The 14,222-nt window shown below is 46.2% G+C and overlaps 1 protein-coding gene across 1 annotated transcript; it reads left to right on the top strand.

Annotated features, from left to right (window-relative positions):
* The first annotated feature begins 3,141 nt into the window (after window positions 1–3,141).
* Window positions 3,142–13,174, top strand: RPS19 (ribosomal protein S19). The gene is made up of 6 exons (XM_053268840.1): window positions 3,142–3,264; window positions 4,647–4,717; window positions 6,201–6,301; window positions 10,666–10,849; window positions 11,019–11,073; window positions 13,107–13,174. Exons 2-6 carry the CDS (start codon window positions 4,647–4,649, stop codon window positions 13,131–13,133), a joined length of 438 nt encoding a protein of 145 aa, XP_053124815.1. The 5' UTR covers window positions 3,142–3,264; the 3' UTR covers window positions 13,134–13,174.
* The last annotated feature ends 1,048 nt before the right edge of the window (window positions 13,175–14,222 follow it).

Raw genomic sequence — 14,222 nt, 5'->3', positions numbered from 1 at the left:
TTATTTAAACAAAAGCTGAAGCTTGGCCCTCGGTATTTTTAGAACCTTAAATAAAGTTAATGGAATTGACTGTGTTTAAAACTCGGTGCAGTAAACCTCACTTTTATCTTTGGGAGGTATAAGATTCAGACAGAAAGAACTAGCCCACAGCAAAATTGGGAAGGACAAGGGGATCCTGGAAGAAGGAATGCAGAGTGTTTTTTGCGGATAGATGGTTGGTCCTGCTCTGTGATTCTTGGGCTGTTGCTGCCACTCCAGGGGCATTGCTAGGTCCTTAAAATAGCTGGTCCCAGGACCCAGAGCCCCACTTTTGATAATGAAGCTCTATCATACACTCCCAGGAATAATTATGTAATTTAAAGTCTCTAATATCGAAAATAAAGTCTATAATACAGGACCTATGAAGCTCTCTAGCAGAGAGCCAGGTGAGGCAAGGAGTTATCTCCCATGCTTTCTGCAGGTGCCTCCCACTACTGAACAGTCCTCCTTTGTTTCTGGAGGATGTCATGGAGGCTGATGCACGGCTCTGAGCAAATCATCCAGGCCATGGGCCACCCTCAATGGCACCATTCTACAGATAATTTTGGTGGTGTTGGATGTGGTTCTTCCCGGTGGCAGTTCAAGACCTCTGTGAGCCTGAGGAGTGCCAAATGGCACTACCCCCCTTTCAAAACAAGATGCAGGAGGGCATCTTGTTGCCTCGCTACTGCTCCAGTAATCTGCTGTCTGAGGCGATTGCCTCACTTTGCCTCATGGAAGAGCTGCCCCTAGGTCTTCCCATTAGAACAGCCACCTTCTCACAGCAGAGGGGCTGTGTCCCTTTCACAGCTAGGTAACAAGCAGAAATCAACTGCGAAGATATTTATGTCCAACTTTGCCTGCTGGTGGCCACCGGTTGCAGCTGTCTGTCAGTAAAGGTGATGACAAACAATGCAGAGTGGAGGTTCTCAAAGTGGGATTCCCCAGTTGATGTTGGCTTACAACTCCTATCATCCCCAGGCCATTGGGGCTGGGGAGGATGGGAGTTGTAGTCCAACAACATCTGGAGATCCGAGTTTGAGAATAACGGAAACACAAGCAGCTGTGAAGGAAGACACAAGCTCCACGATAGCCTTCATCTCAGATAAAATTGTGTATCTATAGAACGCCTCTGCCAGCAGATTGTTCAGTGGGTCTCTCCAACACCCAGATACTCCAGTCTCCTTGGAGTTGCATTTATAGAAATGAATGTGCAGAGGCCATGTGTGTGCCAGGGCCGTGCAGGGGCAGCTGGGAGATGATGCCTCACCGGTGCACGGGAATAGCTGGGGGGAGCGCCGGGATGGCGTCACAGCGGTGAGCAGAGGAGGAGCAGGACCTGCTCTCCTCTGCTTTAAAGGGGCTGTGTAAGCCCTCAAATTTAAATGGAGGTGCCCACGATTCAGACAGCCAAATTGCATTTTGGCACATTCCTACCACTATTCCCCTTAAGGCAGTTGACATGATCCTCAACAGGGTAGGACAAGAGCCCTACCCAAGTTCTTCAGGGCTTTTCGCTTGCAGATGATTTTTTAAAAAATGGGTCTGCAAGGGGAAGCAAGGTAGGGAGGGGAGAAAATGAGCATACGTGAGGCTTGTGCAGAATGGGGACAACAAGGACTCCATCCTGCCTAGCAGCTGTGCCCAGCTGTTGAATGAGGTCGGAGGAAAAGCCCTCGTACCCGTGCAAGCCTCAAGCACAATCACTTCCTCCCATTCCTGCTTTGCTTTTCTCTCACAGACAGTCAAAAACCAGGAGTGAGCACAGCTCCCAAACTTGGGGAGGGCACTTGTCCTACCCTATTGAGGATCGTGTGAGTTGTCTTATCATCTTGTGTACATTTTACTTGGACGAGATGCCATGTCATATATTTTAATCTGTGATTTTTAAATATTTTAAATGTTGTACACCGCCTAGAGATGTATATATCAGGCAATATAAAAACATGATCATTAATTAAGTAATTAATTAATTAAATGATGACAAGGCAACTAAGCAAACAAAAAAGAATTTGTGGAGCATATGGTTAAAAACATGAAAACAAACAATAACCATATATCTGAAGACTTCAGAAGTCACAAACAAGGCAGGGACGCAGTTGGACTGCTAGAGACGTGGAGAAAGCAGAAGCAGAATAGGGAGACTGCAAAGAAATGGAATTAATTCTTCCTGTCAGTCCTCATTGGGAAAGAGTTTGGACAGAGACCCACAGCTGGGCTGCTTTGGGGGTGGGGATAATATCTGGAGAATGAAGCCAAATAGAGGTGACAAGAGATGAAGTATTAGGGTTAACTGGCGGATTAAAAAATTACCAATGCAAATTTCATGCTAGGCATTATTAGAAAAGGGATTGGGAATGACAGGCTGCATCGTAATGCCTTTATATAAATGCACGACGTGGCCACATTTGGAATACTGTTTAAAATTCTGGTTACCGCATCTGAAAAGTGATATAATAGAACCAGGAAATGTACAGAAAAGGGCAACCAGAAGAACAGAAAGAAATGGTTTCCTGTCTTATCACACTAGAACACAGGGTCACACAACGAAACTGACTGACATAGATTTAAGGCAGAAAGAAGCAAATATTTCTAACTGCTTGGAGGCGAACGCCTCTCAATGCTCCCCAGTGCAAACACCAGTCAGTAGGATTTCTAAAACTGGCCCTGGCTGTGATTACACAAGGGGGAGGAGAGTATACTCTGCACATGCTCAGAGATACTCTTGCCATGCATACATGTATCCCAGAGCTCAGATCTGGCATACAAAACAGGTTGCAGGGCTGACTCGTTGCGAAACCCTGGTCCATAGAGATGTGAAGTTACTCCCAAGGGAAACAGAAATAAAATATGAACATATGAAGCCGCAGCGACCTTTTGTGTGTGTGTGTGTGTGTGTGTGCTTCTCAATAAAGCACCCTAGCACCCTTCAGTCGAACATTTGCTCCCTACCGCCTCTACAGGCAAGCAGAGATAACACATACGTAACAGCCTGCAGAAGGAGCGCGAGGCGCGAACTTCCGCCCATCTGTGGGCAAGAATCCTCTACAGCTTCCGAACGCCCTCTCGCCTTTCGGAGGGAAGGGAGCGCGACGCCCGCCTCCTGGTGGGGGATTGGACGAGCCTACGTCCCGCGGCCCACGATTGGCTGCCTGGGTCTCGCGAGGCAACAGGCCCTGTGAGTAGCGGGTGGGGAACCCCGTGTCTTCCTTTTCCCCGGCCCGGGAGCGCAGAGGCAGCAGCACGGTAAGCGGGGGGAGAAAAACGCGGCTAGGCCCACGCCCCGTGGCTCGGGTGTCGCGGAGCCGGTGGGCTCCCATCTCCTCTGGGTGGTATAGTCCGGCCTGGACTGTGGCTGGAGCCCACTGGGGAATAACATGTGCGTGGCGGGCGGGCAGCTTTTCTCCCCGGGAGGCTGAAAGGGGAGCCGGGTAGATGCCCGAGGAAAGGCCAGGCGGGGGTCCGGCCTGGCCCACGCTGTCCTGGGGCGTCCCTCGTGCTGTAAGTAGAGTTTAGAATGCGGAGTCTCGCCGAGTGGTGCCTTCGTCACCAAGGCGCGAGTCGTCTTGCGTTGCTATGAATGTCTGCTGCCCCCCAAGAGCTCGGGGCACCTCGCGGCCATTTGCAGCACGTCACAGGCCGCCTGCGGCAGGAGGTCCAGTGGGCTGATTCCCAGGGAAGTGGCATGCAGGATTGCAGCCTTGCAGCCCAGTCCTGGGTACCCTCACCTGGGAAGGATACTCGTTGATTCCAGTAGGTGAGCATTGATGCGTCGATATGGCCTTATTCCGTCCAGTAGGATCGCAAAAGGGGGAGAGGAGAAAAAGATAAGCCACACCAATGGACGGGAGAGACAAAGAGCTGAATAGGGAGTATACAACTCCCTAGTGAGCTGGTCTTGTGGTAGCAAGCATGAGTTGGCCTCTTTCCTAAGCAGAGTCTGCTCTGGTTTGTATTTGAATGGGAGGCGTGTGGGAACTATAAGATATTCCTCTTGGGATGGGGGCTGCTCTAGGAAGAGCATCTGAGAAAGTTCTAAGTCCCCTCCCTGGCAGCATCTCCAAGATAGGGCTGAGAGAGATTCCTGCCTGCAATCTTTGTCTGTGTAGACAATACTGAGCTAGATGGACCAATGGTCTGACTCTTTATAAAGCACCTTCCTATGTTCCTAACTTTTAAAATACTGAACTTTAAAAAAACACCAACACTCTTCTAAACACTTTCTCTAATGCATTTAAGAAGTGCCTTGCTGAAGTAGAAGAAATGCTGGCTTTTAAAGCAGTTATAAACACGTTTTTAAACTAAGCATAGAAAGTTTCTGGCTTTGATATTCCAGAAAACATGTACTCCCACACATGCACACAATCTGAATTTTTCTCTTTCTTTAAATGCCCTCTTTAAATTTCTTCTCTCTAAACACAGTAGTGCACAGAAGTCACTAGAAATGACTACTAGTAGTAGTTGTAGTCGTGTGTATATGGTGCTTTGATTATAAACAGAAGATGGTTCCCCTCCCAGATGTTTACACACTGAAATGGCCAAGCTTTCTGAAAGTTGTGTGCTTTAAACAATCTCTTCCTAAATGGGCATGACTATGTACTGGTATTTGCTGCTTTCCCTTCTTGCAGATGCCTGGTGTAACTGTGAAAGACGTGAACCAGCAGGAGTTTGTGAGGGCCCTTGCTGCCTTCCTCAAAAAGTAAGTGGCCTGGAAAAAGAACTGGCAATTAAAAGCTAAACCTCAGGATTGTTGAGCTGGATCAATTGCAATTTGTCAAACATGGAGAACAAGGTTAAAGCAGTCCATCTTGTTTTTGTCTCCAAAGTAGCCTTAATTATGCAACCATCAGTGACTTGATTTCGGGTTTTTAGCAGCACAATCCTATACATATTTACTTAGAAGGAAGCCTACTGAACTTGGTGCTATTGATTTTGAATTAACATGCTGTTAAGCTGTGTATGAACAAAATAGTTCTGAAGGCAGCCTCTTTTATCCTTATCCAGCTTGAAAAAGGAAAGGAAAGATTGTGTTGATTCATGGCGACCACAGAACCATGTGACTTTCTTGGTAGAATACAGGAATGGTTTACCATTGCCTTTCTCCCGTGCAGTATGAGATGATGTCTTTGCCGTTGTGACTGGAGTGAGCATCCGCCTCCAGCACCTTCCTATATCACTACTGCCCGATATAGGTGACTACAAATATATATTTACTAGGCACAGTCTGGGAAGCACACCGGCAGAGATGTGAACAAATAGCCTCTTGCTCCCTAGGCAAGCTGCTTCCCTGCTGTGCCACCAACTTGAGCTGCACTTAAAAAAAAACCATTTATACAATCCCCACTGGTATGTTTCCCAGGGAAACACCTATATCGGGCAGCAGCGATATAGGAAGGTGCTGAAAGGCATAATCTTATACTGCGTGGGAGATGGTAATGGTAAACCCCATCTGCATTCTACCAAAGACAACTACAGGGCTTTGTGGTCACCAGGAGCTGACAGTGACAACTTTACCTTTAGTTGTGCCAGAATGCGAATAGGAATTTAAATGCACATCTTATTGAAGGCATTGTAGTGTAGAGGATGATATCAGTACCTGGTTATGCATCCTGTTTACATGGATGACAGCTGATTCTGTAAGGGACAGAGATACACAGATCTCCTTTGATGGATTGGGGCATTTGATTTCAAATGGTGCACATATGTGGTGGCTTCGGATCTCCCTTCTGTGTAAGGGGAGGCAGGGCCATCCAGGATCAGGAGCAACGGGCAGATTTCACCTTATTGTATTATCCTTACAGTTTCCCTTAGTAGATGTTGCTGTTTTTACTCTGGTTTGTTTCTAATTGTTTTTCTGGGGAGACAGGGTGTTGCCTTTTGTAATTGCTTGTTTTTGTTGGCTTTCAGACTGGATTGTGGGTTGCTTTGGGTGCTTCTGGTGGCAAATAATGTTATTGAAAAACTTCCAGATATTCTAAATAGAAGAAAACAAAAGGGCACACTTAGACACTAACAATAAGGTCTGGATCTGACCTCTTTCTTTCAAGTGGCAAGTGTGGGAAGGAAATAAACTCTTTATGTGGAGCTATTATAGATGCAAGTGGGCTCCTAGTTTGCTGCTGGTAAAAATGACACCTTTTAATTTTGAATACTGATAACTGTTTTCTGAATTGTTCGTGCAGGTCAGGTAAACTGAAGGTGCCCGACTGGGTGGACACAGTCAAACTAGCCAAACACAAGGAACTGGCTCCCTATGATGAGAACTGGTTCTACACTAGAGCTGGTAAGGAATCAGATGTACCTAGGCTTGTTCAAACATATGGTGCAACTTCTAACCTTAAGTCCACAATTGTTCAAATCAGCATTCTGTTGTCAGACCCTGAGAGAGGCCACAGTGGAGGTTTAGGTATAGTGGAAAGGCAGGTATAGTTGGGCACCAGGTGATCCCTTGAGCTTTCAGAAAGAGAACACTGCAGGATCAGTGCAAGTATGAATTGGTTTAGCACCTGGCAGGCTCACGAAAACGAGATGCAAACTATGTTGATTATATACAGCTAATGGTAATGCTTGGAATTTTTTAGCAGCAATTGTACATACTTTGTGCATTTCACATTTATTATTATTCAGTGCTGACTCAATGTGCCGCAGCTGTGAAAAGGCCAATTCCATGCTTGGAATGGTTAGGAAGGGGTTTGAAAATAAAACTGCTAATTTTATAATGCCCTTATAGAAGACTATGGTGTGGCCACATTTGGAGTGCTGTGCGCAGTACCGGTCGCCATATCGCAAAAGAAGGACATTGTAGAACTGGAGAAGAGGGCAGTCAAGATGATCAGGGGCCTGGAGCACCTTCCTTATTAGGCAAGGAAAAGACTGCGTGGGGACATGATAGAGGTCTATAAAGTCATGCATGGTGTGGATAGGGAGAAATCTTTCTCCCTTTCACATAATGCTAGTACCAGGGGTCACCCCATGAAACTGACTGCCAAGAAATTTAGGAAACAAAAAACCAGGAACTAAAGGAAGTGTTCTTTCATACAATGCATAATTAATCTGTGGAATTCTCTGCCGCAAGATGTGGTGATAGCCAGCAGCCTGAATGGCTTTAATTGGGGTTTAGATACATTCACAGAGGACAGGTCTATCAGTGGCTACTAGTTTGGTGGCTACAAGCTGTCTCCACCTCAGAGGCAAGATGCCTGCAAATGCCAGTTGCAGGGGAGTAACAGTAGGAGGGAGTAGCATGCGCTCCCCTCTTGCCTGTGGGCTTCCCAGAGGCATCTGGTGGGCCATTGCTGGACTGGATGGGCCTTGGTCGTGATTCAGCAGGGCTGTTCTTATGCCATCAGCGCCCATGGTGCTTTATAGGCATTTCATAAGTGAAAACTAGGAAACCCCCGAGAAGTGTCATTTAATCTTGAGCACTAGGAGGGATTGTGTGTGGGGAGAGAGGAGAGTCAAGGATAATAAGGGGTGGGTGTTTTTAAGTGATACTTCATTTTCAGTATCTTGGTCATTCTTACGGCAATGCTGTAAAATGAGTGTTATCCTCACATTAGATGGGATTGGGGGATGTTCAGGCATGGGTGGGGGGGATGTTTGCTGAGGCCCCTCAGTGAGCTTATGGCTCAGCTGAGTTTGAAACCAGCACTGTGCAGCACACCAGGCCAACTCCCAAAGCCTCTTAACAGCATACATTTGCACCTAGGATGGGGCCGTAGCTCAGTGATAAAGCATCTGCTTTGCTTGCAGAAGGTCCCAGGTTCAATCCCTGGCAGCATCTCCAGGTAAGGCTAAGAGAGACTCCTCCCTGAAGCCTTGGAGAGCTGCTGCCAGTCAGTGTAGACAATACAGAGCCAGATGGACCAAGGGTTTGACTTGCTACATGTGTTGTGGTTCTCTAGCTCCCCTGGTCCCAGACTCGCCAGTTGCTCAGTGATCATCAGAGTTGTTGCTTTCCTAACCCAGTAACAGCTGGTCATTTCATGCCTTGGGTCAGCCACCCACTTGGGTGCCATGCTGGACAGGTTTCAGTATCCCATGCTTCTATGCGCAAGTAGTTTTTACTTATTTGAAATATTTGTATCTGTCTTGGGTGCTGAAGGCTCTTCGGAGTGCCCTAATGCCATTAACATGAGATGCAACAATTAAGAACAATTCGGAATAATTGAATAAGTAGTATTACCTAACAGAGAGGAGAAGCTAGGACAACAGCCAAGAGAGACCAATCCCTTCCATGCCTGGGGGGTGGGGTGGGGGGACTCCAAATGCCCTTGGAAGCAACACCACTTCTGCCTGTCACTGGAAGCTCTAGGCATAGAATGTCTTGCCCGTTCCAGTGGAGTTCCACAGCTTCTCTGCCAGTGTAGAAGACTCTGCCTCTGGTAATTCCTTACTGTATAGATCTCCAAGGAAGACCTTAATAAATGAGTAGGCATATGTTAGAAGCAATGTTCCCTATGACAGGGATTCCTTGATGTTGTTGGTTCCAGAGGCCTTTGGCTGGGGATTGTGAGAGTTGTAGTCAACATCTGGGAATCCCTGTGACGGGAAACACTGATTAGAAATTGGCCCTTCTGGGTACTCCGGGTCCAGGCTGTCAGGGCTTGAAAGACCAGCAATTTCGGAGCTGGAAACGAAGTGGAGCTGGCAGAATTGTTTGATTGATATCAAACGCTCTCTTTGGCCCACCCCAATCAACAATCTGGCAGCTACATTCTGTATTAGCCGTCCTCCCTGAGAACAGCATAGGAACATAGGTAGCTGCCTTCTACCACGTCAGACCGTTGGTCCATCTAGCTCAGTATTGTCTACCAGGCTGGCTCAACTTAGGCCCCCCAGCTATTTTTGTACTACAACTCCCATAATCCCCAGCCACAGTAGCCAGGGATTATGAGAGTAGTAGGCCAGCATCTGCAAGAGGGCCAAAGTTGAGCAGGCCTAGTATACAGACTGGCAGCTGCTTCCATAAGGCTGTAGGCAGGAGTCCCTCTCAGCCCTATCTTGGAAATACTGCCAGGGAGGGAGCTTGGGACCTTCTGCATGCAAGCGGGCAAGAGCTCTTCCCAGAGCGAGCGGCCCTTCCCCCGAGGGGAATGTCTTACAGTGCTCACACATGTAGTCTCCCATTCAAATGCAAACCAGGGTGGACCCTGCTTAGCTAAGGAGACTATTCATAAATTCAGGAGATGTGAACTGTTGCTGGAGGTCTTGCTGTCACTAGCCTCAGCCCCGTCCCCCTGCATTGTGGAGGGACACTGCTGGGAGTCTGTATGGCAGTGCCAGTTTTTCAGAGGCTCAAGTGCTTTGCCTTTGATCCGCCTGCTAGTAGAAGACACAAGTGCGTGTTGGTAGCCAGCCAAGCAATCTGTCCTGCTTCCTCCAAGGCCCAAGATAGTTTTGTTCTTGACTTTAGAAGTCTCCCCCTAACAGTTGGAGAGCTTTAGCGTTTAGATCTCATTCTGCTCCTTCCCGCAACATTAGAATGCCTGCTCAGGCGTGCACATCTGTTGGTATTCACGGTAACTAACGCAAACCAATTTTCTGCCTTCATGTCCGGCTTTTAAATGGGTCTCTGCTGTGGCTGGCAAAGAGTTTGCCTAAGAACCCTGAAGTCCGACGTGCATCTTCTCCGCAGTGCTGCCGCCGTGATGTCTATTAGGCACAGTATTCCCCGTTGTTGTCTTGCTGATGTGGCTGTTCTTGTGAACTGCCGGGGTTGGGAGGCTGGTTCTTGGCCTGCGGGCATATCGCCTCAGGCTGACGCTGTTTTGACTGTGCCTGAGCAGCAGCATCAAAGGACAAAACAGGTGGTTCTGAATCAAGCAGCCATGGTGGTGAAAAACACTCTTTCTTCACGCTCTCTCTGAAGTGCCTGTATTTCTCTTCCATAAAATCCAGGATGTTAGCACTGTTCCTTCTTTTCTGGTTACGTTAGTGGTACGGTGCCCTGTTCTAGTGTGGAGTTGCCATGCTGTGTGTGGGGCTGAAGTTCCTCTGAGGTCTTAAGTTGGTGGTGATAGAACCCTCAGTACTCAAGAACAGCAGTATCTTTGGACAGTTCACACACAGCTTCTGGCTACTTTTGACTGCTCCCTTTACTCATGGGAGGAATCAGTCATGTGACCAGCCTAGCAGGAGCTCACAGGCCATAGCTGCAGCAACTCTCATGGTCTGGAAGGCATACATTGCTATTTGCAAGGCTTGTATGGCTGCAATTGAGCTCCCAGCTCGCCCTTATGCTGCTTGGCAGGTGGTCCACTCCTGTTAGTAAAAGCAGCCATGAGAAATGAGTAAGTCAACCTTTTGAGCGTGATCAGTGAAGCTGAAGATGAGAGGAGAATTTGGGTTTTGTCCTGGTTTGCCTGGGAAGAACGTTCTGCACTCTGTATCTGAGGGAGACATTTTTGGGTTGCAATACTTTGAAATCGCCAGCTGGGAGCAGCGTCCCCTCTAAGGCGTGCATGTGCGCACACATTTTTTAATGTCAGCTCAGTTAATTTTAGATCCCACTCGGGTTGAATCAGAAAGGGCCCATGCTGAATGCTCATATGCGCGCACTGCTTTGGTGGTGTCCCAGGGCAAAACTCATTCTGCACACAGATTAGGCCGGGAGTGTCAGCTCACGATGGCTGCTTGTGTTTGCAGCGTCCACAGCCCGACACCTGTATCTCCGCGGTGGTGCTGGAGTGGGCTCCATGACCAAGATCTACGGGGGCCGCCAGCGTAACGGTGTGATGCCCAGCCACTTCAGCCGGGGCTCCAAGAGCGTGGCCAGGAGGGTCCTCCAGGCTTTGGAAGGGCTCAAGATGGTGGAGAAGGACCAAGATGGGTGAGTTATTAGCGTGCTAGTGTGGGATGTTCCATGGGCAGGGGGATCCATGTTCTTTGAAGAAGGGTCGTAATCTGCTGGGTGCTGTAACCAAGGCACAGAATGGCCTGCAGTGGTGATAGCAGCTACTTCGGGTGATGCTAATCTTGGCCACTGGTTTCTTTTTCAGAGGTCGCAAACTTACTCCTCAGGGACAGAGAGATCTGGACAGGATTGCTGGACAGGTAACCTCTTTACCCAGCGATGGTTAGAGTAACTATGTTAGTCTCTTGGAGCAAAAACAGAGTCTTTAGGCAACTGAAAATAGGCTTGTAAATAGCTATTCACATATAGCTGTAAGAATTGCATGCAGGGAACCAGATTGGGAATCTTTAGAAAAGTGTGTGTATTTAGGGCTTCTTTTTTAAGCTAATTGGTTAGATTAACCTAGTCAATGTCTGCTGGATAGTAAAAAATAAATTGTAGGGTGTTTTTTTCCATAGACCGCTTGTATCTGATGAAGCAGGCCCTTGCATACAAAAGCTCATAGCTGAATATATTTTATTGCCCTTTAAGGTGCCCCAAGATTCCTTGTTTCTTTGCATAGGATTTAACTCCCATATCATTCTGGCGCACTGTGACATTTTCCACAGTAGCTGCTGTTCTTGGTCTCTCCCTCTAGTTTGTTTTCATCCTAGTTTTGCATTATCAGCTATAGCCTGATGCAGCCAGGTTCCATTGTGTTAGCATGGAACGGTCTAGTATTTATAGTATTTATTGTACACCGTCCAGAGCCTCTGGATGGGGTGGTTTATAAATGTAATAAATAATAATAATAAGTAGTAGTAGTAGTAGGGTGAGGATACAGAGGAGGGAAAACTTGAGATTAATCATGGTGAACATTTCTTAGCCACTTTAAGGCATTCCCAGTTCCTAAAGGATTGCAGAAACATGCTTATAAATTCTGAACATCAAAGGGTAAAATCAAACAAATAAGGAATACATGGGCTGGAATAAGCAGCTTCTGAGAGCATTTCAACAAAACTTTTAGCAGTGCATAAAGTGAATCCCTAACAGCCTGGCTTGCTTTAAATCTCATTAAAAAGGGTATCCGCGCTTAGATTTGTTCTTAAAACTGGTACTTGGTGCTGTATCCCCAATAAAATTCTTTAACAGCCCCAGTGCCATCAGATAAAGTGCTGGGATGATGTACATCAACCAGCCCTGTGTTGACATTTACAATGTACCATTGGTGAATTATTCCTCACAAATGGTTGCTTTTACAAATACGCGGAAGTTATTAAGTGGAGCATCTCCAAACTAATATCAGAAATGAGAAATCTCACACACTTGACAGCTCTCTTTCAATTGAGTTGTGCCTCATTTTTACATTTCTATCCTGCTCCTCCTCCAAAAAGCCCAGAGCAGTGTACATGGTTATGTTGATCCTCACAACAACCCTGTGAGGTGGGTTAGGCTGAGAGATACGTGACCGGCCCAGAGTCACCCAGTGAGTTTCATGGCTGATTAGGGATTTGAACTCTGGTGTCTCCAGTCCTAGCCCAACATTCTAACCACTGCACCACACTGGCTCCTGGTTGAGTTGTATGTAATGTGAATGTATTTGAATATATGTGAAATGTTCATTTATCATTTGTCAAACCCCCTCCTACCACCAAAAAAAGCAGCCTATATATAAAGAACAGCTTTTGCCAGTCTCCAAATGCTATTGGACCTGCAGGCTGATAGACCCAGGTTCAGTTGCTGGTTACTTTAGCAAAAGCTGGTGATTGAATTCACCTCTGCATGGTTCTCAAAGTACCTGTGTTCTTTAAGGAGGCATGGATTTCTTTCAGCCATGGAATTGTGGGCGAATCAGTTGAGCTGAAATGCATAGATGGAACCCAGCCGCTTCTATTGTGGACAACTTATTTGTGGGACCTGAACATCACAGTTCTTTGACGCTGAAATGTGCTCCTTCCCTCTGAACTTCCTGGCCAGAGCCAACAGTCTTGTGGGTTTATGGCCAAAGAACTGCCTCTGACCACCCTAGGTGGTTGGTCCTTTGTCAAAATCCCACAGATACATACAAAAGCACATGGGGTTAAAGCAATCATGTCATAGATGTGGGGGTAATTAATGGCGCATCTCATTTGTAGGAATGAGTACTAGCAAGTTTCTTTTTTCTATAAGTATTTAGCTCCTTTGGGACTAAAGATGAACCCTTACTTGCCTGCATGTACCTTTAAGGCAAATAGTTCTTTTTCTCTTTTCTTAGGTGGCAGCCGCAAACAAGAAACATTAAGATGGATTTCAGTGTGAAAATAAAGTTGTTTATTTACTGAGTGTCTGTGTGTATTCTGGAAGGTTTATTTCCCTCTCGCCTTATCCTTGAAAAGCCCCCAGTTCTTCTGCAGTAAATGAGGCAACACCTTTTTCACGGTTCGGAACTGTGAGGACAAGAAACTTTGAAAAATAAGAATTAAAAATGATATTGGACCAGTTGTCAGTATTCATACTTACACATGAATAACTGCGGCTGCATGGAATATAAACAGTAGGTATTTTAGGAGCACTGTCTAATTTATACTTAAAATGTTGTTCAAATGCTGTTCAGATTAGAGTTGCAAACGTTAATTAGTAGATTAACAAACTAAAGCTTCTGTTTGAGGGTCGGTCTTAATTGGAGGCTGAGCTTTTAATTGGTTGGGGCTGCTACCAAGGGTATACTTGTGGGTGGTTGTTTAAGGCTGTTTTTGTTCTTTCTTTCTTGGTTCAGGCATGTTACTATAATAAGGAATGAAAAAAAACTATTTTTAATGTTTCTGGCAATGATCAGTAGCCTGTTAAGCCACAATTTACTTTACATGTCATTCGATATCTCAGAAAGGAGCTCATATTGAGGTTTTGGTAATAGCAGTTTTATTTTTTAATTGATTTAAAGGCCAAAGATTAATGGACTAAACTTTTGAATTAACATCCCTATTTCAGATGCTTTGGTGTCTTGCTCTATGAAAAACTGAGGTTTACTTGATAAAAACAGTTTTACTATTCCCTCCTACACGGATGCAGTTTTGGGGTTTTTTAATTTTTATTATTGCACTCCCTTGTCAGAAAATTAATTTCCTCTTGCCACATGTTCTGTCACTCACTGCTGACAGCTATTTTGTGGGGGGTCCCATTTGAGCAACATTAATGATTTGAGATAATTACATAGGAAGCTGCCGTATACAGTGTCAGAACATTGGTCCACCTAACTTAGTATTGTCTGCACTGCCTGGCAGCAGTTCTTATGCAGGAGTCTTTCCTAGAGATGCTGCTGTTTTGAGGGTGCTGGCTCTTTTGGAAGGACCCTAAAATTGTGTGGGGTGCCCTTGCCACGTGTGTTTAATTG

This window comes from Hemicordylus capensis, chromosome 7, assembly GCF_027244095.1.
Source record: "Hemicordylus capensis ecotype Gifberg chromosome 7, rHemCap1.1.pri, whole genome shotgun sequence".
Classification (NCBI taxonomy): domain Eukaryota; kingdom Metazoa; phylum Chordata; class Lepidosauria; order Squamata; family Cordylidae; genus Hemicordylus; species Hemicordylus capensis.
Note: the sequence above shows the minus strand (reverse complement) of the source record. Positions and strands in the feature narration are given on the sequence as shown.